Here is a 23,171-nt window from a genome sequence, read left to right on the forward strand (position 1 = left end):
TATTGCAAATAAAACTAAGTCATTCAAAATACTATAATATTGTTCAATCATTTATTATACTGTTTGTAAACTATTACTTATATCTAGCTTTAATAGTTCTTTCACAGTAGTAGCTATTAAATTTTTTCCATTTCCTTCTTTGTAAAGGATGAAGTAAACCACCTCCAGGAGCTCTCCTTTGCATTAATCCTAAGCATAAGTGTTTCAATTTATTTACTGTAGATTGGAAATTGCATTGCTATGATTAATCTACCCACCTGCATATTGAGCCATTATGATCAATGAACTAATTCTTTTTTGTTGCATCTCGCAAAGACCTGTAACCCTACGTGGTAATATGCATCCATCTGATCTAACAAATTGATTTAGGATAAGTACATCCTAAAAGAATCAGTTTAATTATCCAGAGACAAGCAAGATCGTAATATGACAAGATATCAAACTCTTACTGTATGTTTAATGTTAAGACCAGAAGAACAAATAGGACATGCGCCGTTTTTAGGTTTTAAGAACCGCCCTTCATATGGGTCTGGTTTAATCACAGCTTCAATAGTTAATGTGTTTCCTTCTTTCTTTTCTATGACTAAGAAAATTCAAAATTATAGGTTAGGAACATCAAGTTAAACATTAAATGATGTCATACCTTAATAAATGTAATCATACTCACTTTCCTTAATACGCGTTGTTGAAGATAACGATATATTTCTATTCTGTCCTATCGATAATATATTTTTTCCTAAGTAATTTAAGACGCGATATAACGTAGCCATTTTAACAATATTTACAAGGTGATCTCCGCTATCGTATAAAAAAAAACTGTATATACTTCGTTATAGCATACAAAAATTATTAACTGTGTAATATTATTATAAATTAGTAATTATTTTGTTATAGAGATACTTATATGATGTAAATTATTATTTATTTATAATTATTATATGTAATTTGTTCTATTGGAGATGAAATATGTTAATTATATGATTGAAACAATATTTTATTTATAATTTATAATGATTCGTTTAATGTGAAAAAAATATCAGTTTTAATATTATTTTATAAACGAATAGTTTTCTTGCAAATAAATCGGAGAACGTGTACAGTAACTTATGGATGTTTATTCGTTACCGGTGAATCGAAGAATCTTATTGGTCCATTCTTCTGTGCCATTTGTGAAAAATGTCAGACGACGTGGCCGATGGAAGATGGAACCCGTACCGCATAATGTAGCTTAAAATTTTGTAAGATCACGAAATGTCATATAAAATTATCCGTTTATAAAAGTGTTTTTAAGTAACTAGTTTTTTATTGTATTGTTGATAATTTATTTAATGTTATAAACGCATTACTTTTATCGTAACTATGGGGCTGTGCAAGTGTCCGAAAAGAAGAGTTACAAATTTGTTTTGTTTTGAACACCGTGTCAACGTTTGTGAACATTGCATGGTTACGAACCATCCAAAGGTTTTGTATTCTATTTTTCATAAAACAATTTGCAAAGAATGTACTTTGACGAAGAAATCATGAACAAATAAATTTCATTAATTCTCCAGTCAAAGTAACTCTCGTCCTTTTTTTCATCTATATTAAGATTACTTAACTGATAAATATTTATACTTTTTTTCAGTGTATTGTTCAATCATATATTTTGTGGCTACATGACCATGATTACAATCCAGTATGTACATTATGCTCAGTAAATTTAAGCGAAGGAGATTGTGTTCGGCTAACATGTTATCACATGTATCATTGGGCATGTTTGGACAAATATGCCAGGGAATTGCCAGAAACTACAGCACCAGCAGGATACACATGTCCAACTTGTAAGGAACGCATATTTCCTGACTCAAAATTGGTTTCTCCTGTGGCAGATGTGTTGAGAGAAAAGTTAGCGGGAGTAAATTGGGCACGAGCTGGTTTAGGTTTACCTTTGGTATGTATTATATTTAAATGTACATAATAAAGTACATAACATACATATACAGAACATCTATATATTGAAATTATCTTTTATAGCTCAGTGAAGACAGAGAGCAAAAACCAGAACAGGAGCATCCTTCATTGAGAATTGAGACCACTTCGTATCAGAACCACACACTAACGACTTCATCACCATCAACCGCTACATCACGTTCTGTTAGCAATGTTAACTCAGTTCATAGTAACATAAATAATGTGCATTTAAGTAATCAAAAGGTTGGGCCACCTTATTCAATTGTAAATATCGATTCATGCATGGGATTGTCACAGTCAACATCAAGAAAAGTTTGCGAAGCATATGACGATCCAAAAGAAATATCATTTGATCATGATGAAAATAAATACAGAAGAAAGTCTGCCATCGAGTGGTTCTTAAGGTGGTGGAAGTTGATAGTTAGCCCACCAACGCGACGTAGAAATACACCCAGTCCGCAATACAGGAGATATACGGTGCTAGGAATCATGGTAATATTAGCTTTCATTGGAATGTTAATTCTATTCTCGTGGCTTGGACGAATGGCTACAGACGGCGATCCAAGTTACGATCTTCGCGCGGATCCGAACATTTTAGTTGCTGATAAACCTGCTGGTATTTAATATACTCCACATTTCAAAGCGATATTTGAAGGAAACTGTAAGAGTACCACGTAAACGAAGACGTATAATATGTGTGAGAATAATAAATGAAGCTTGTAAGATAATGTAATAATTTTGGATTATAGTCGAACGAATTTGTATTCACTGTCTTATGATTTCATTCTAAAGAAATAACTAACATAAGATATGGTATGCTATAGTAAGATATAGTACTGCTAGCCTTAATATTTGTTAATTTTTATGTAAAGTATGCCTTAATATTAAGCTGTATATTTCACTCTGTAAAGACTTATAAATTTACAAGAAATTTTGTGTAATAATTATACGAAAGAGTTTTTTATAATATCATATGCAAAATTAAACGAAAAAAAGAAAAGAACGTTGCTAATATCATTTCCACTGATAATAGGAACGAACTGAGTGCAGACAAGATTTTGTAACTGTCATAGGAGTGACATTAATTAGAAACGCGCTACTTTGTTGTTTATGTTGTTATGTTTATTTTAAAACGGTATTATAGTTTATTTAAAACGTCGATTTTGTAGTATTGTTTCCAATATTTTTTCGATCAAAAAACTGGGAATGTGTATGCGTTAAAAAGCAAATCTTTTAAGTTGTGTGCTTAGTAACACTAACAATATAGGACTGCGGTAGCAGCATTTAGAAACTTCATCGTATTCCATTTATTCATACATTGTGTGATCTATTTACAATTTAAATCAAAGTCTGGCAACCGAATCGAGAGAAATATTCGTTCATGAAATATTAATACCTCTTAACACATCGAACTCTGGCATATCGAATTAATTTTATATGAAAAGAAACTAGTTTATAAAAAAAGAAAAGAAAACCTTTACTTTTGTAATAAATGGAAATATTTTATCATGCTTATATGATCGTTAAATTTTACTTTGTTTTTGAGTTACACACATTTTGTGTATTACGCGTATTACCGTTGGAATTTTGGAAGGACCCATCATGAAGCATTATGAAAGAGTGGGGATATTTAGGTTTCTTTCTTTCTGTACGCGTCCCATAGCAGCCATTTGCGATCAAGACGAGAATATCACCACTTCGTCTCTTGTGTGTGTTTTTATTCATCTTTCTGATTTTTATTACTTATACGTAGTGATCTAAGTGATTCTATGGTGATTTCCATATTGTGAATTTATATAGTAATTACTACAGAGATTATTTAAAGAGACATTAATTACGGGTACATTCTTATTATTAAACAGTTATATTGTTATAATTCGTAAAATCGGAACTTTGATCCTAATATTATTTGTATAAATATTTCACATATATCATATCAAAATTTTATTTGCTTCTTTTTACTGTGTAAAGTATTATATCCGTAATCTTTTTCTTTTTCTCTGTCTCTTTACAAAGATTTTATATATACAAATAAAGTATAGAGAAACATAGAATTAACTTATTCAAACAGTGCCATCTGAGAGGTGAAATATCAGTAAATTTGATACCGTATTAATTTTAAAATGGGATTATTTGGATATATCAAGAGATACTCAGGGATATTCCTAGCAAATGTAGGAACTTCGATAGGCCTTTATTATTTATGGAACAAGGGACATAAGTACTTGGTCCCAACGGTGTCCTTATGTAGTATCGGTAAGAACATAATATTTATTATAATTAATTAGTTTCTATTGATAGTACACAAATTTTTTATATGAAGCAGATAAATAAAACAAAAGAAACCAAATGAATTTTAAATCATGATACGATATATTACTATAATGAATTTCGTATTGGATATATTTTTGAACTGTAAATTAAACGCATCCATTTAAGTATATGAGAGGAAGTTCTCTCTGACTATACATACATACATAGACGGACATTTTATCTTCCTTTCTATTGATCGGTAGGCTGGGTCTATCAAAATGCGCCTTCAGCGGAAAGGTCAATGATTCAATGCAACTACTATACTTTGTTATCTAATTGTTTCATTAGTTTAGTTTGGTTTAATACATTCAAATAGCAAATTAAAAATTATCGTAAAATTTTAATAAACAAATGTAACACTATCTCTATCGAATTATAAATTCACACGCTCCGTTCTGCGTGCGGCGCATACTTCCGTTTCAACCATTTTGAATTTTAGAATAGAATAAATTTTCAGCCATGTATTTGTTAAAAGAATTCCTTAACCGTTGAGTGCCAGGAGTCTTTGAAAAAAACAGAGTCGAAAAATCCCAAACAGTGCGATAGCGCTTGTCTTAAAATGTTATTTTTATGAAATATTTCTATATTATTATATATGCGTACTATTAGTTTATAAACATTTCAAGTTTTGTTCAATAAAAATTATTGAGAAGATAACAATGAAATACAAAATACCGTTAGTCGTCCGTAACGTTCAAATATGTACTGGGACTTTTCGACACAAAATTTAAACAGCGCGATCGCGCTGCTTGAGATTCAAACGGTTAAAAATTAAATTTATTGCTTTGATGTCTAATACATCTTAGACAACACATTTTTTTCGAAAATTTTTTTTTGAAAAAATTGTAAGGTATCAATAAATCTATCAGAAGCAAGATATGGAAAAGGAATTTTTGAATAATCTTTCAGGTGTTTCTTACCTATATTGCCGTCTAAAAGCTCGAGACAAACTGACCTCGAAAGATGCGATTGTCATAACTGGCTGCGGTTCAGGGTTAGGATACAGTTTGGCTCTGCATTTCCAAAAACTAGGGGCAACTGTAATCGCGGGTGTATTGCAAATGGAGTCTCCCACAGTTAACAGACTAGAAGATGCAGGAGTAATTGTTTTTCCTTTAGATCTCATGGAACTGAATAGTATTACAAGTTTCACGGATTCCATTCGTCGTACTATAGGGGATAAGAAATTAGGTAAATTACTTAGCACAATCAAGTCTATGATTACAATGAATGTGCATACTAACATGGTTCCAACAGATGATACATCTAAATACTGAGATGTACACCCTCATAAAAATCTATACAGAGTACTATGAAATACGTGCGAAATATTTGTAGGGTCAATTCTAGACATGAAAATGCTAGAAGTATATGTACTTGTACTGATGAATCATCAGAAGAGCCATTTTCTCTATCTCACTCACACTTCATATTTCTCGCTTTGATATGAATATATTAGTCTCTCAGTACAACTTATCAATTTCTTACTTTCATTATATATCAAAATATAAGATTGGTATTCAATTCTTAAAGAACAGATTACTCACTGCAATGAGCTTATTTATTATAAGGAGATAATATAAATACTAGCAAATTTCAAGGTAAGCTAAAATATAGAATGTTTAATATCATTACTTTCTTTTCCTGCTTTTGGCTTTTGAGCGGCTCATATAACAGCTGAAATATTAGCCATATCTTATGTCACTTGTTTCATTTCATGGATCTCAGGTAACTATATAGGTTACCTATATCACTAATATAGGTAACATGTAACCATAGTCTAAGAAAGATACAATCATACAAATTATTAATAGAGCATTCGAATGAGTTTGGATAAATTTGGGAAGAATGTTAACTGGTTTAAAAGAAAAAAAAAAAAAAAAAAACAAATACCTATCTAATAGAATATCGATTCCAGTGTTACGAGGTGTAATCAATAATGCAGCCGTGATGGTCTTCGGCGAATTCGAATGGCAAACGTATGGACACATTAAGACTCAGCTGGAAGTTAACTTTCTCGGTGCTACAATAGTCACACAAGATTTGATGCCTATTATCCGCGGCAATTATAGTCGGATTATCGTAGTCTCAAGCCACTGTAACACGCAGCCAGTTCCAGGAGCTGCGATTTATAGTGGAACGAAGGCTGCTCTTACCGCTTGGGCCACTGGCCTTAGGGTGGAATTGAAGAAGTATGGCATCAGTGTTGTTTCCGTCGTTCCTGGTAATTAAGGCATAACATTTTGAAATTTAAATACAAGATTCTTTTATAAAAAGAGTGCAGTTTTATGCAAACAAATTTTGGAATTTAACGTAATAAGAAAATTATTTGTAAATGTACTTAAGGGGAAGCATTCTTTTGTTGAACGTTGAAAAATTTAACAATTTCTATGAATTTTTTTCGAACCGATGGTACGTCTAATATTAAAATCTTCTTTGTAGTTTATTTAGTTACTTTTCCGTCATACATAACTATTTTTTATATAGTTTTAATTAATTGTTTTTTGGTTTTATCTCGTTCGCAATAAATGCGCGCCTAACAATTGTATCTCGCTTGTGTAGATGATTAGAGCACTCAGAGTGAACTAAATTAAAAAGCTCAAGTTTATCGTTATCGCTCTTAACAAAGTGAATAATTTATGTTGGAAATTAGCAAAATAGCGAATGCTTAAACCACAAATTCCGAAATTTAATTCTCTTTTCGGTAATTATTAAATGAAAAAGGTATGATAAACTTTACATGAAAATATAATTTTGGTAACAACGAGAGCTAGTGAATCGTGGAATAACGGGTAAAAATCTCAAAAAATGGCTGACTGGTCTGAAATTTTTACCGATTATTTCACATCTTACCAGCTCTCGTCAGTACCAAAATTATACTTTTATGTTCAGTTTATCATACCTTTATTGAACGATTACCGAAAAAAAGAATAAAATTTCGGAGTTTGGAATTTAGGCATTTGCCATTTTCTCAACATTCAACGTAAATTATTTACTTTGATATAAACGATAACGATAGGCATATTGTTTGGGATCCCTTTTGAGTTTTCCATCTTAGTCCATCCTGAAAGCTTCAATCACTTATGTGTGCGAGATACGATTTTTAAACACACCGTTTATTGCGGGCGAGATAAGATCACAAAACAATTAATTAAAACGCTATGAAAAATTGTTACGAAAAAGTAACTAAATAAGCTGCAAGAAAGGATTGTACATGTATTATAAAAGACAAAAAATATATACATATATTATATAGAATATATATACAGAAAGAATTAGACGCACCATCACTTTGAAAAAAGTTCATGAAAATTGTTATATTTTATAATGTCCATAGGAGAATGCCCCCTTAATGATAAACTTTTAATTTCCAAGAAATTTTATATCGCACAAAAAATTTGAAAAAGATTCTATTTGACACATCATATTTAGAAATTGTATATACATAAAATTATTTATATAGTTGCTTAACTTACACGTGGTATAGGTTCCTACATGAAAGATACCAATATATTTAATCATCAAGCTGATAACTTTGAGGCGATGAAGTGGGTGATGTCCAAGGAAGTACAAACGTTTTATGGTGATTACTTAAGTAGATATATAAAATATTTCACGTCCCTGGTGGAAAGTCCAGTTCTGCAAACGATACAGGACAAGCGTGTCTATGAAATCTTTGAAGCCGCTCTTCTCGACAAATATCCATCAGCAACCTACAAGTATGTCTAGCAATAAAAATGAAATTATGTTGAAACAATTAAGAAATTAATGAAAAAACTTTCTTTTTATCGAACATATAAAAAAAGAAAATATAAGGAAATTTTAAAAATCTAGTGTAATAAAAAAATATAAAAATAATATGGTAAATTAAAAAATGAACTTTTGATCGTACTGAAATATTCAAATTTTGAAACGATTAAAAGAATTAATTGGGGAATATGCATATATATATTTTTTTATCGAAAAAAAATTATTAATTTTAAGAATTTAATGTAGCACGTTGAAAATTATTATACTTAAGAGTATAGCACATGTACGATTTTTAACCGAACGAACGGAATAGTAGACGCGAGTGAAAATTTTTATTGACTGAAGTGTTAAAATTTAATCGAATACAATGTTGTTAAAGGAACGATTGCTACTATCTCGTCGGTTGATTAGTGATAAGAATCTTAAAAAGAATTTCTCACTATATAGTACTTGAGTTAACATCTGTGTTAGAACAGCTGAACTCCGATATAATGGAAAAAATGAATCATATAAAGATCTTAAATCTTTCAAAGTTTTTTTATCATATAGCTAAGGGTTGCTAATATTATATTTGTTTAAATGTCCATTTAGGAATGAATCATGGCGTTATAAGATTTACCATACCTTATTTTCAATCACACCAACCTTTTTGCGTGATCGACTGGTCGAAAAATTCGTACATGGCCCTAAATGGACGAAAGAAGATGCTAGAAGATCTCTGGTATTCCTCAAGAAAGCGATGAATTCATTGTATAAGAAGCGTAACAGAGATGATGATTGATAAGAATAAAAATGAAATCCAGAAGAAATATTGGTCTCAATATTAAAAACAAATGAAGAAAGTAAAATTGTAATGTGTTTTTTCGCATAAAAGCAAAAATAAAATATAAAAAAATTTCTATTGATAAATTAATTTTTATTATTATTTATTATATGTTTAGTGTGTCAAAAGTTAATATATACTTTCCGTTCCATTCGTATCTTCTATACTCTTTTTTTTTTATATGTCGTGTGTATCTATCTTTGGTATACCGTTAAAGTTTAAATGTTAGGTTGTTCCAAAAGTTTCTTTTGTTTTATAAAGAAATGCTAGATGCACAAGATGTTTTGTTTTATATTATTTTTTCAGTTGTTGGCTGAATTAAAAGTATATTCTTAATTTGTAGTTAAATTTGTCTTTGCAACGTTAAGTGACTCCGTGATGATTGAGATATCGGTTCATGTAACTAGTCATATCTAGACAACTTTATCGATGAAATAGTAATTAGTTATAACATAAAAAGTCAATGTGAAATGTTTGTAAAGTACACAAATATTTCTCGACACCTGCAATGAAATGATTAATCGTGATTATCAGTTTAGGTGTAAAATAGAATTTTGTTCAATTGAATGAACACGAACGTTGATTCAATACTTTCCAAACGATCTTATCGATAAGAAAAAACAACAAACATAATTTTCTGGCCGGCAGGTGTCCATTTGAAGTGTTTTCAAAAGTCTACGATGATAATCGTTTCTGATGCCTGGCTCTCGATTAGATAGTAACCACCAATAAATACCTATCCACGGTCTTGTGATTTTCAGTCACTTCGAACAGTGAAACGAGCAGCACATACCAAAAAGCAAAAATGGCAATCCTCACCTATGGTACGTATATCGTTATCCGTACTATTTACAGACTCTGAACACTAACGTCTCGAACTACATTTTATAAATATAACAAATATGGAAACTTACATCTATTTCTATTTATCTATTATACGCTCTTGTACAAATTGAACATTTGTCCGTTTTACAAATTTTATAAGCTTGAAAAATCGATGGAATTTTCTTAAAAAATGATATCCTTTTTTATGAATATCCTGTTATGTGCTAACTGTTACTTGCTAATATACCAATATTTTAATAATATATTAATATAATATGCCATTATTCAAACATACAGATACACGAACAAGAATTTCCTACTAAAGTAACATTTTAATTTAATTGAATGTCGAAAGTATGGTCACTTTTTGTCGCAGTATACGTTTTCGCGGTGCTCTTCATCGCCGATTCGATGCAATCATCATATGTACCCTGTAATTCCGGTCCATCCCCTGTGAGCGTGGAGATCGTGGGATGTTCCTCTTTGCCCTGCAATTTGGTGAGAGGAACGAGCGTTGAAGCTAACGTTGTCTTCAAAGCTCGTAAGTAGAGCAACAAATTATAATTGAAAAATAGATGAAAAGAACATTGAAATAAAATTAAGATACAACGTATGTATCAAATTTGAAACGAAATAGTGATCAACTTCATCGAGATTACTTGTATCGTTTCTAAATAGTTGATTAGAAGAAAATTGATCCTGTCTCTTAATATTAAAATTAAAGAGTTTCCAGTAAATAGAGCCGAACAAGTTAGTTTTTAAATGGCTCAAGTTTTCTGTTTAAATTGAAAGTTTAAATGTGAATTATTTGTTTCCATTATCTTGCCAGGGAACTATAGAAGAACCTTGACGATGTGTTTGTGATACCAAAAATAAATTGCTTATTTTCTATTCTAATTCTAATAATTTTATTACAGCCGAGGATGCAAAATCCCTGAAGCCAGTAGTAGATGTCCAACTTGGAAGTGGCCATATCCCATACTTATTACCGGAACAAAATGCCTGCAAGAGTCTTGTAAGTGGACAGTGTCCATTGCAGAAAGGACAATCAGCTACCTACCGATTGAAAATGCCCGTTGAAAAGAGCTACCCAAGGATCTCTCTGACTATCCAACTGTCTTTGGTTAATGAACAAAACAAATCCCAAGTATGCTTCAAGATCCCAGCAAAGGTTGTCGATTGAACTATTTGACGGACTACGATTGAAATCATTCTTCGATTCGATGACATGGTCATGTTTCTCTTAAATTGTTATATTAAGTATTAAATATATTGTAAGAATCAAATATCTGTTTTCATCTTATTGAACGCGCTGTGCATGTTTTGTCTTGATCAGTCCTTGAACAACGTTGATCAATTTGCAGTTTTTGTTCATCTTTTTAATCATGTAGAGATATTCGTAAATATTCGTTAGATTATAACGTTGGATTTAAACATTAGATTCAGCTAGAATCAAACATAGGATAAACACTTATACTCGATATAGTACCACGCCAGAATAATTTACTTATAATTCTCAATGAGAATTGATTGTAAAATTTTTCCACATACAAAAAAAAAAAGATTATAACATTAAAGGAGTCTGCCAAAGAAGATTTTCTTTCGAGGAGGATGACGATGAGATGTAATTATAAGATAAAGGAATTTTAACTTTCAATTTGAAAGATAAGAAGATATTTAAGTTAACTGCACTTTTATGGTGTTCTTGATAAAAATTTATCTTACCGTCGATCCTATTGTATCGGAAAGTTCGCTTCGATCTTTACGAAGTTTCGCCGACATGAAAAATCGTGTTGAAAAGTTTTTCGCCGAAGAACCTAAGAGGTTCTATAAGCCTGGAATATTCAAATTGCGTGAAAGATGGAGAAAGGTTGTGTAACAAAATGGCACCTATATAATTCAATAAATGTACATCGAATCGAAATGTAAATCGGAACGAACTTTCCGGGCGACTTAGTAGTATCGTAAAATACTCGCGTGGAACTCAATGAACTTGTAAGGAGTACGAAGTACATAGCGTAGCTAAAACTGAAAGTTCTGACGGGTCAGAAGGGAGGGGGAATGTCCATAAATCATCACACGGTCTCACTGAGATTCGTTACATTATCGCTTCGAACATATGTGAACTCGTCACACGGTCTCACTGAGATTCGTTATATTGTCGCCCCGAACATATGTGAACTCATCACACGGTCTCACTGAGATTCGTTACATTAACGCCCCAAACACATGTGAACTCATCACACGGTTTCACTGAGCTTCGTTACATGTTCGCCCCGAACACATGTGAACTCATTCCGCCAAATGGTATGCTAATGGTCATGGTCACTGTTCTTGCCATCCCTACAGAGATGCAATTCAACAGGAATGCAACTATCTGTCAACTATCTGTCATTTTCCTCAGTCTATCATAATTGTATTTGTATAATCGTTTACCATCTAATGGTTTTAAAGTATACCTATCTCCTTCCAAAATCTCTGCTATTACAAATGGACCCTTAAATTTTAGATCTAATTTAGTTTGATTTCTTTTCTCATTTTTGCTTAATACAAAGTCACCAAGATTGTTTGAAGAATCTCTATGTTCTATATAGCCTGCTATCTTACATCGGAGATATCTACTTCTCTTTCTTCAATATTTTCGGGTATTAATAAACCGTAGGGTCATGCTGTTCTACCGATTAGTAATTCTAATGGACTCGATTTAGTCACACGATTTGTGGTGCAATTCAATATTTTATTATTTATAATTCAATTATTTTACCTGAATTGGAACGGACTTCTCCATTTGAATTACATATCAAAGATAAAGCACCGATGTTTTTAGAAAAGAACATTTAGAAAAATTGAAAGAAAATCCGGTGTTTACGAGGGTATTTAATACAATGTGTAATCTTTCTAAAACATCGTCCAAATAAACAACAACGTACGAATAAGCGAGATCGCCTAAGGCCTTGAGAATGGCCCTCTGAAAAACGGATGATGCATTTTTCAACCCAAACGGCATCGTTATACACTCGTATTGTCCATCGGGACAACAAATGCTGTTATTCCGTAAAATTAGAATGAATAGGAATTTGGTTAAATCCACTGGCCATGTTCAGGCTAATAAAGTATCTCACTTTTTGCAATTTCGCGATTTGGTCCGCAATAGGGGGTAGAGAATACCGATCCGCGACCGTATTTTTATTTAACCCTCGGAAATCTACACATAATCTATCTGAGCCGTCTTTCTTCTTCACGAGTACCATAGGGCTCGCGAATGGTGAATTACTAGGCCTAATGATTTTTGTTTTAATTAATTCACTTATTCTTTCACGTACTATTCTTCGCTCCTCCTCGCTAAGTCTATGAGGACTTCTTTGTACGGTGATGTACTTCTAACTGGCCTGTATTTACGCGAATACGTGGGAAACCCTTAATGAATGAATCTCTGGATTTTCAAGAACAGAAATTAATCGACTTTTATTATTAGTAATTACATCAGTGTCGACTTTATTAATATCGCTCTCGTTTTCAGCGGTTTTATTACAGGCATTAATTATTTTTGTTTTACATATAGCGAGGCTATTTTGTGTAATATTACGTCAAAACCTTGTCTTAAAATTGTACGACCAATCATGATATCATATTTTAAAGGACATGAAAAATTATCTCCAATGTAAACCCATCAATACAATGGACAAAATTTGAGATGTACGTTTAAATACAAGTTCCTCGCATTACTATTATATCGGTCGTTCCTTTGCCAGAAAATCTCGAGGCTACGGATTCTTTAATTAGTGAACACTCGGCTCCAGAATCGGAGTAACATGGAGACGATTCACCCAGATGACTTGATTTACCAGTTGACGCTTCCATTACGTAGAGGTTGACTCGATTTTTATTGAAATTATTGTTTCCTTTCGGGCGCAGCCTTATAAAGGACTTTCCTCCATAATCAGATTGACAGCTGCGCACCATGCAGCGGGGTCGGAGCCGGCGGTGTCAGGCGTTAAAACGCGGTAACGAAAGATTTTTGTTATGCAAAAGCGAGAATATTTACAAGTACAATTATGACTGTGAGGTGAATAGGCCGTGATAGTTGTAGTTGCTGATGTGTTTGTGTAGTGTCTCCTTAGTTAGTGCGCTAGCTTGTGTCTAGAGTGAGACAGGTTCTGTTGCGGGTCGCCGGTGACTCTGCTGGGGTACTTTTTTTTTTTATCGTGGGGAAATCCTCATGGACGCCTGGCAGACCTCTGGGGGGGCGGCGGGTAGTGTCGGACTCTTATCGACTAAAACCCCACGGTGGTCTTCATGACGCTTGTCAGGAGTATCCCGGTTTCTTTCTTTAGATTTGCTACCGCAATACTCCTTCGTCGTTGTCTCCCTTTGTTGTTGTGGGAAGCATCCTGGTTGAGGTTGGCAGCAAGGGGGGGGGGACTACTCCCCCTCTAGTGCCGCATTCCCTGGACCGTCGTGCGAGTCTGAGGGGGGGCCCAGACCCTCCTCAGTCTGACGGCTCCTTCGCCGTGCTCTTCTATGACGGCAGTAATGGTGGTGCCGCGGTCTCGCAGCATCGTATCGATTCTCTTCGGCGAACCACTCTGACGGGGTCGCCTCTCTTCTCTCTGTTCTTCTCCGCCCGCTCCTTCGCTTTACTTGCATTACTTGCTCGCAGTAGTTGCGGACGGCGGCTAACTCCTGTTGGCCCCTCGTCATGGCCTCAATGACCGCTTTAGGGGCTAGCCTATCGTCGATGGTGAGGCGTAGTACGCGGCGCAGTTCTTCCCACGCTGGGCAGCGCTCCAGTGTGTGCTGTGCCGTGTCTTCCTCCTCTTGGCAATGGTGACAGATGGACGTCACCTCGCTTTGAATTTTTAGCAGGTACTCTCCGAACACGTCGTGGCCGGTGAGTACTTGCGTCATCCTGAATGTGAGTGGGACTCCTCCGCGGTCCCTCCAGGCCTCCCAGTTGGGAAGGATGGCGCGGACGGCTCGGTGCGGCCACGTGGTGTCTTCCTCCAGCAATTGGGAGCGCCACCTTTTCCATATCCTTCGCTTTGCCTCCCTCCGGACGTCTTGGACCGGCCGGTCACAGTTGGTGGGCTGCGTTCCCCCGTCGCCCGAGTCCAGATCCCTCAGGTGATCGTACACCTGTTGGAGTGCGAGGGCTTGTAGTTCCAACGGAGGTGACGCAGCTAACATGGATCACGACGCATGGGATATTGTTCTATATCCCCTTGCTATGCGGATAGCGGTCGTCCTGTGTAGCCTCCGCAGCAAGGTCAGGCTGCGGCGGTTGGCCATTAGATCTTCAGCCCATATGGGAGCCCCGTAGAGGACCCGCGATCGAATCACTCCCTCATATAGGCGGCGCACTCCGGTTTCCGCTCCTCCGATGTTCGGCAGTAAACCGCACAGGGCATTGGCTGCTGCCGTCACTTTCGGGACCAGCAGATCGAAATGTGGACCGAACGTCCATCCGCCGTCAATGGTGAGACCCAGATACCTCATCTGGGATCTCACCGGGACTTCGTCTCCGTCAATGTCCACGCAGAGTTCAGGGGTTCCTCTAGTGCGATGGTCGAAGAACCCCAGTGCCTCTGACTTGGTCTGCGACACGTTCAGGTCCAGTCTCCGGATGGCGCGCACTGCGCATGCCACGGCGGTCTCCGTGAGCCTCTGTGTCTCGTACCACCCGCGACCCCCGGCCAGGACCACGGTTTTTTTTTTTTTTTTATTGTTTATTTGTTAAATTTTTACAATTTGTCCAGAAGGACATTTGGTAAAATATTATAGCTTAGAGAATAAAAAAATAAAAAAATAAATAAAGTATAGCATGTGGATGGTTACCCCCAGCGGGGTTCCATCTTCTAGGTTTCCTATTGCATCTCTATTTCGAGGTCTGCGGGATGCTTCCTCTTCAGTCTTCTTTCTATTTTGGTTTTATTTGTTTCAGCAACCAGCTGGTTTGGGTGTGCTGCAAGTCTTTCTTTGTACTTTTTTGCGTATCTAGCGATTTCCTCTTTGACTGTTGGAATTTTTAGATCTTTTCGTAGGTCTTCATTTCTGACGTACCATGGAGCGTTAACTATTGTCCTTAAAATTTTTGCTTGTTCTATTTCTATTTTGCTTATGTGACTCATTGCTGCCGTCCCCCATAATGGGACTCCGTATGTAGGACCAAGGTGTCGTCTGCATAGTACACCATGTCCGGATCCCGAACGTTTGTAACCTAATGCGCTTTTTTTTTTTTAACATTTATTTTTGCCAAGACTTGTTTTTTAATACATTTTAGTAATTCACAATAAACTATGAAATGTTAATAAGATGTATTAGGCAGAAGTACCGATACGCGACGGTACGACGTAGCCATGCTGTATTGTGCATCGGAGTTTTTACAATTTTTTGAGTTTTTATTCTTGTGTTGAGTTCCTGGATTTAAGCCGCTGGGGAGCGGAGCTTTTGTGTGTTCTTGTTTTTGGTTGTTGTTTCTGTCCTGAAAACTTGGCCGCAAAAACAGGACGCTTCTGTCGTCTACTTTTGTGTGCTGCCGGACTTTGGGGGGGGGGGGAGAGCGGGATGAGAGGGAAGGAGAGGGGGTGTTAAATAGTTTTATTTACAATATTTACAAATTTTGCACCTTGGTTGTACGGTGGCAGTATTGAGTTTTGTTGATTTATTGGTTTTCTCTCTTGTTTTATTATGGATTTGGTATCCACCAGTATTTTTTTTTGTGTTTTTTCTGTGGTTGTCTTTAGTGTCTTTTCAAGGGAGGACCATGTTGTATCTCCACCTGGTGTCTGGGGTCTGTCCGTTCAAGTTTTCCTCGTAGAGTATTGTTTTGATCCCTATTTTTCTTTTTATGTGGTAAATTATCGGTCTTGGAGGTAGTTTTTTTCGTCTAGGTATGGGAACGCTTCTGGGGGGATGTAGCCTGTTGTCAGTGTGTTTTTGTAGTATTGGTTATTTGGGACTGAACAGCTGTAGATTAGACTATTTTCTTTTATTTTTGACGTTTGCGCGAAGTGGTTTCTTGTTAGATTTAGGATGTGACAGTCTATGCGGTGAATGTTGGCTAGGTCGTAGATTGTTTTGTTTTTTATATATTTTTTGAATCCGCTGTGTTCGGATCTGTAAGTACCCAGAACAGTTCTTCTTCCGATCTTTTGTAATAAAAAACCTAACTGTGAAAAATAAACTTGATTTTATACTGAATCTTGTGCATTCACTTTAAAAATTACGCGACACTGCCGTCGTCCGACACTAGTTAGTGTCGAGTGGTGGTATTTTGCTGTCGATTGCAGCCACAATTGTGACAGAATTTGACAAGTAACGGTGGTAATTAGATACTCAGGATGTGAATGGCAATGATCTTAAACTCAATAACGAATCCACGGTCAACGGGGTGACGATTTCTTCCACAGTCTAAGTCGAACTCAACTTACTGATCCACGATTCGGGTGTGACTCCACGTACCTGTGCACAGTACAAGTAAAACTTAGCCACGGTCACGGGAGGGTCGCGTGCCTAACAGAGGTTTAAAGTAATCAAATAACTCTCCTTAAAAACAAAGATTGACCCGAGCGGTATAGAGAGGTACAGAGAGGAGTATATAAGAGCAGTTCCTCTTGGACTGGGGCTGAATCCGATAAGTTCGATTAACCCAGTGAACACGTACATCGAATTCCTAATCTCAATCGTCATTCCGTTGACCGTGTATTCATTATCGAACCTAAAGTCATCATCACCGACACCTCAATTATTCACTCACCGATATCACTTGTTAACCTTTGCAATACATTCGCTTCAATAAATATCATCTGGTATACAACAATGATGGATAACTCGCAGTAAGATTCATTACACGCCCCAACTTACAACGTTACCCCGACATATATATAATAAAATCCCTATACTATTTTTAAAATTTAGATATGGTCGAGTCTAGATAATATTTGTAATAAATAGAATTCTTTTGCAGGAAATTTAAAAAGCTTGAAAGAGTATTCTGTTATAGATAACTGAACAGGCAACTAAGGAAATTCCACAAGGTAGGGAAGAAACGTTTTCGTGTGAGAATTATGCGTTGCGAAGATACGTTCAGCGGAAAAAGGAACGAAGGATGAAAATTTAGGGGGTTTGGGCGTAAGCGCTCCCGGAGTATACCTGAGAAGCGTTAGGTAGGACAACATGGAGTTTTAGTCGTTAAGTCCGATACTACCCTGCCACTTCCCAAAAAAGCGGCGGAATATCCATGAGAATTTCTCCACGTATAAAATGAAAGGAAAAAAAGAGGGTTTGGGCGTATACCTGACCCACATCCCTACACAACGATCGATCCAGTGTGGTCGCATCCCTCTGACGGATATCTAGCAACATCTTTGAGCGCACTCCTAATACGAACAACTGTCGCTCACAAACAAAGATTTGATAAAATCTTTTCTTCGAAGATAGGAAGAAACAATAGTCAACGCCCCATGGTATGTCAGAAACGAGGATATATGCAAAGACTTAAAAATACGAACAAAAGAACGGCAACACATTCAAACTCTCATAGAATAAATTAAATTAAATAATAATAAAAAAAATCTTTTCTTGAATTTTGAATGTATTGCGTATTCGTATTTAAACTTCCATATCGAATTTCTTGATTCAAATTGTTATAAATAGCTGTCAGAAATATTTAATGCAATGAACCCGTTATATAATAAATTTATATAATCTAGAATAACTATTTCATCATGTCATCGTGTGTGTTTTATAATAGTAATTCTTGCGGCATTGATTCCTACAAATAATTTTTAGAAGCTTTTGGATCATTATCTTATATAAACACAAAGCTCTAGTATTATTTTGTTGAATTAATTTCAACCAATTATCACGTCTTATACCTTATATAATACCTTACATAATATTTATGGATTAATATTACATTATATAGTATTTATTATATATTTATTATATTATTATAGTATATTATTATATTATTTATTATGTTATATGATGTTTATCTAGGTTTTATTGATTTCATTTGCCGTACCTTGTTAAAAATTTCTGAAATAACGCGACAAACTATAATAAAAGGGAAGTAACAGTTCACGTGTATGATATTTAATTCCACGATTAAGTGAATTATGGTCGAAAATTGCATCGATCACGAGAAAGAATTTCCCGTTACGATGGAGCCCTGTGTACGTGACCAGTTTGATGGAAATTTATTGAACATTCATAGTATACTGGATAATTTCGTTGGAAATTTTGCTCCACGGGTTACCAATTATTTTCACCCTTTACTTTATCCGTGATTTATGGCTGCAGCACATTATTACGTGTGAGACAAGATCTGGAAACATTAAGGTAAGTCATAACGATCAACACAACAAACATTGAAAGAAGACTAAAAAGGAAACACCCAACAGACCTCACAAAGGATATAACCTAGCAAACACGATGATGGTACCCCGCTGGGGGTAGCCACCCACAAGCTATATTTTATTTTTGTTTTTTTTTTATTCACTTCCACCTAAATATAATACTTTATCAAATGTCCATCTGGACAAATTGTAAAAAAATCCAAATAAATAAATAAAAAAAAAAATCTGTAAAAAAAAAATTAAGGCAAGAAAGATGATTAAAATATCACAATCGACTTTAAATTGTGTATAAAAGTGATGCATGTACGTAAGATGAATCGCGACGATACAAGACTACAAAATAAATTCTACAATCAATGACTATACACACGTCTTTTAAATGTATGTTATTTAAACATTTCTCATAATCGAATTTTTGGAGAATTATAAGACAAATTATTCAACTTCGCTCAAATAATTCTATCTTATTCTACTCATGAATGTGTGTGTACGTATATAGAAGGTAGCTCCGAAATTTCCACGCGAATCGATCAATTTAATTAAATTAGTCGATCGGTCGTACCAAAAATACACAAGCTGATAAGCCAAGTATATCGTACTTTAAATAGAGAGTGTGTGCACTTTGCGTCAATCGTTTACAAATTTGTCATTTGGCCGATTGACCACTTCTTGTCCTTGACATTATTCTGTCTGGCGGATATCCACACGAATGAACAATCAACCTACTAGATAAAATAGAAACTACGAAGCTCGTATTACACCCGCGTGCACTTGTACGCACAAATACCGTGTCAAACGCGTTTGTGAATAAGAAGAAAGTTGCAATGTATGGCCGTTTCTGTTTTCTAAGCTTCAGGAAGGAAACACGAGTGAGAAATGGATTTGTCAACCCACACAAGCTTCGTAGTTTTTCCTTTGTGCTTGCAACTCCGTTCATAAGTATCAGAACAGCTTTCGAACCCATTTGCACAGTTGAGCTACTATTTTTTTTTATTATTATTTAATTTGTACTTTACAATTTGTCCAGCTAAATATTTGGAAAATAGCTAGTATTATTAGTGAAATGTGATAAATTATTTAATTAATTAATTAAATTAATCAATTAGTCAGAAATTACCAATAATTAAATGTATACTAATGAATCTTCTTCTATAACAATAACAAATTCGGTAATAAATCAAATAATGTTTTACAAATCAATTTTACAAGTTACAAATCATTTACAAATTATTCTATTCGACATAAAATGATGGAATCTACCATCTGTAGCTTGTCAATTGTTTAATATTATTAGTTAGCAAATTATCATGTAAGAAGATTCAGAGAACAATTCCTAAATAATAGTTTTAATAATTTCCTGATAAGCCTCATATATAAGTAAGATAAGGTTAGCCTCAGTTTTGTAAGTGTTCTAACACTTATGAACGATAGCGCATCTCTTTTTTCCTCTATTTTCTTCTCTATCTCCGTCTTCTCATGTCTTCCACTTTATGGTACGCGTACATAATAGTGATTCCAGCGAAGGTCTGTCAATAATGATTCAGGAGTTGGGCGTGCCTTGCATATGAGAATCGGCCCGAAAATAAACAGGTCGCGCGCAACGCCGCACACAGATGCCTTGAAACCGTGTCCCGCTCTATGCACGTGTAATTTCGCAGAAGGTGCGACCGAGATAACGCGATACGAAGATCAGCGAATGCTATAAAAGAGAAAAAAGATCAGCAAATCTTGTTCCTATGTCAGAGAGAGAAGAAGTGCAATAGAAAAGAAAAAATGGAGCCCCTCATTTCTCTCTAAATTCGACATCAGAATGTTTAAAATAATTGAAACATCCTTAAGATACAATCATCCAAACAGTGCCTCAAGAAATTTTGTATGAATATATGATGTGTATTATACAAAACTTTTTGAAACTTACAATAAATATATCTGGAAATTTTGTAAAATGAAATAGGACTGATCCATATTAAGGGACGTGGCGCTAGGAGGAGTGGTTCCCCCTAGCTTTCCAACTCAAGCCGGGACGCCTCCCTAGACAACTACAACGGCAGGGAGATAGACGACGAGGTTGCACTCGGTAGTGATTCGCAAGAGACCCCGGGTGCACCTCTGAACGTCGGGATGACCACCGTGGGGTTTTAGTCGGTAAGAGTCCGACACTACACGGTCGTTGCTACGCAGCGCCGAGTGTCCATGAGGATTTCCCCACGATAAAAAAAAAAAAAAAAAAAAGGACTGATCCATATCAAAAGTATTAATATACAATACTAGTAGCTACAGGTATCTAATTTCGCTGGATCAACAACAAGATAGTTACGAAAGTTATTAGTTGCTGTTTGTCAATTTTTACATCTATTTTTAACTTGTTAATTCATAAAATTATATATTTATACATATCTTATTTTTTAAATGAACTGGTATATAGGCCTAACAAATCATTTAAAAGAGAAAAAAAGAATCAATGAATACCTACGAGGAAGAGATAAGGAGACAGTATCCAAATGCAAAGAAATATGATTTATATGTACATATATACTTAGGATCTCTTACAAAACTGCTACTTTCCACGAGGACGTTTTCTCTAGTAGCATCCGATGGTAATGCATCGGGTGAAGAACGACTCGGCTGATACGTGCGTGCACGGCTGCAGAGATCTTGTATAAAAGATTAATAGAACAGCTGTTTTAACGTATTATGGATGGCTATGTAGATTATTGTACTCGAAGAATATTTTGGAAGATGTTGACGATAATCGGAAACAATTTTGTTTCGGTTGATCTTTTTTCTTTATTAGACCTTAATCGTTATAAAAGCAATAAATTCAATTTTAATAATTATTGTGAATATTATAACTATATTGAGTATTACTGTAATACTTTAATACTACTGAATATTAGAACTGTAAAGAATAAGAAACTCAATTTATCATTAAACTGTTTATTTATAGCAAAGTTGGCGGTGCACAGAATGTACATAATACAAGAAAATATATGCAATATTCAAAATAGGGTACATTTTATAATAAATTAAAACAATTTTCTACCAAATTCCTATACTTTTAATTATATTCTCAAAAATATGAATTTGCATAAAAATGTACAATTTATTTGTTGTGCGTTTCCTATAATCTTCAATTTGATAATAGTATCTGTTTTAAACGCCATCTGTAATAGAATTATGTGTTACAACTACATTGAGAACTTTTCACATACCAGTGAATCTATTATCATCAGCTGGACGGAGTTTTAGACGAAACTTGCACAGCTCGCGTTCCACCTACGTTTCAGTTGAAGTATTGTATAATACCGATGCAATCCTATCGCATTGCGAATAGCACGCGTGATATGCAGCTACATGAGCATAAAACGAACAGTGACGGCTGAAACATAGGCGACACTTTAATTCCATATATGTCAAACTACTTGAACGTGACATTCACAAATTAATTCTATTCGAATGCTCGAATCTATTTTCTCAGATAATTTTTCTAATCTTTTCTAATCTTCCGAAACGATGTTCTGTTTTGCAACACTTTATCGAAGAGATGGAGTGTCAATTGTATTAATCGATATAATTGTTCGATAATCGTAGGGATTATACAAACGATCGCGCCGCACGATAGCACGCTTCCTTGTAGTTCAAAATTCGTAAAAAGCATGTCAGGCTTGACCGCACTTAATTACGTAAGATCAGTGGGGGCAAAAGCGTGCAGGAAGGTTAATTCGCTTTGAATTAAAGCGAATCTTCTTTCGCTCGTGGATCGTCGACCGAAAGAGAGAAAGACAGTGGGAGGTAATGATTCTGTCCAGCTGACACCTAACCTCAACCTCTCATATACAAATTTACCTATTAACTCATAGTACAACAGTTTATAAATGAACGTCATTTGGAAATGACGAAACTACTAACTACTTTTTTTATTAGCGATCGGAAAGGAAATAGCATACATATCAGAAGGTCTCATATGAAATCATTACCGATTTGCGACTGCTTATGGAGGTATTTGAACACTTTTATCATAGGAACATTTTTAACTAACAGTACAATGAAATGTAAATATCATGATAATACCTGAAATATTCGATCTAAAAATATACATAGAAGCAACAAAATATTTGTTGCAAACGCATATTAAATGAGAAATTAGTCTA

At 35.0% G+C, this 23,171-nt stretch overlaps 4 protein-coding genes and 1 long non-coding RNA gene across 6 annotated transcripts; 3 read left to right on the forward strand and 2 right to left on the reverse strand.

The window, feature by feature from the left end:
* Positions 1 to 29: 29 nt before the first annotated feature.
* Positions 30 to 908, reverse strand: Mrps18a (mitochondrial ribosomal protein S18A). The gene is made up of 4 exons (XM_072013288.1): positions 668 to 908; positions 450 to 583; positions 258 to 381; positions 30 to 189 (listed from the first exon to the last, which is right to left on the reverse strand). The coding sequence occupies exons 1-4, from the start codon at positions 768 to 770 to the stop codon at positions 74 to 76; spliced, it is 477 nt and encodes a 158-aa protein (XP_071869389.1). The 5' UTR covers positions 771 to 908; the 3' UTR covers positions 30 to 73.
* Positions 909 to 1,192: 284 nt separating this feature from the next.
* LOC139992436 (zinc finger protein-like 1 homolog) lies at positions 1,193 to 2,714 on the forward strand. Its single transcript, XM_072013286.1, has 3 exons — positions 1,193 to 1,461; positions 1,625 to 1,930; positions 2,014 to 2,714. The coding sequence occupies exons 1-3, from the start codon at positions 1,360 to 1,362 to the stop codon at positions 2,572 to 2,574; spliced, it is 969 nt and encodes a 322-aa protein (XP_071869387.1). The 5' UTR covers positions 1,193 to 1,359; the 3' UTR covers positions 2,575 to 2,714.
* Positions 2,715 to 3,233: 519 nt separating this feature from the next.
* Positions 3,234 to 7,857, reverse strand: LOC139992443 (uncharacterized). Of its 2 annotated transcripts, XR_011801108.1 has the most exons (3): positions 7,740 to 7,857; positions 6,157 to 6,484; positions 3,234 to 6,043 (listed from the first exon to the last, which is right to left on the reverse strand). It is a non-coding gene; the product is annotated as an uncharacterized lncRNA (long non-coding RNA). The 2 variants fall into 2 exon arrangements; XR_011801107.1 differs by having other exon boundaries at positions 3,234 to 6,484.
* On the forward strand, positions 4,074 to 8,804 carry Sro (SDR family oxidoreductase shroud). The gene is made up of 5 exons (XM_072013280.1): positions 4,074 to 4,206; positions 5,173 to 5,454; positions 6,182 to 6,487; positions 7,751 to 7,982; positions 8,605 to 8,804. The coding sequence occupies exons 1-5, from the start codon at positions 4,074 to 4,076 to the stop codon at positions 8,792 to 8,794; spliced, it is 1,143 nt and encodes a 380-aa protein (XP_071869381.1). The 3' UTR covers positions 8,795 to 8,804.
* Positions 8,805 to 9,515: 711 nt separating this feature from the next.
* On the forward strand, positions 9,516 to 10,947 carry LOC139992439 (NPC intracellular cholesterol transporter 2). Its single transcript, XM_072013289.1, has 3 exons — positions 9,516 to 9,660; positions 10,038 to 10,202; positions 10,579 to 10,947. Exons 1-3 carry the CDS (start codon positions 9,642 to 9,644, stop codon positions 10,842 to 10,844), a joined length of 450 nt encoding a protein of 149 aa, XP_071869390.1. The 5' UTR covers positions 9,516 to 9,641; the 3' UTR covers positions 10,845 to 10,947.
* The last annotated feature ends 12,224 nt before the right edge of the window (positions 10,948 to 23,171 follow it).

The sequence above is a fragment of the Bombus fervidus genome, chromosome 11, assembly GCF_041682495.2.
Source record: "Bombus fervidus isolate BK054 chromosome 11, iyBomFerv1, whole genome shotgun sequence".
NCBI lineage: Eukaryota > Metazoa > Arthropoda > Insecta > Hymenoptera > Apidae > Bombus > Bombus fervidus.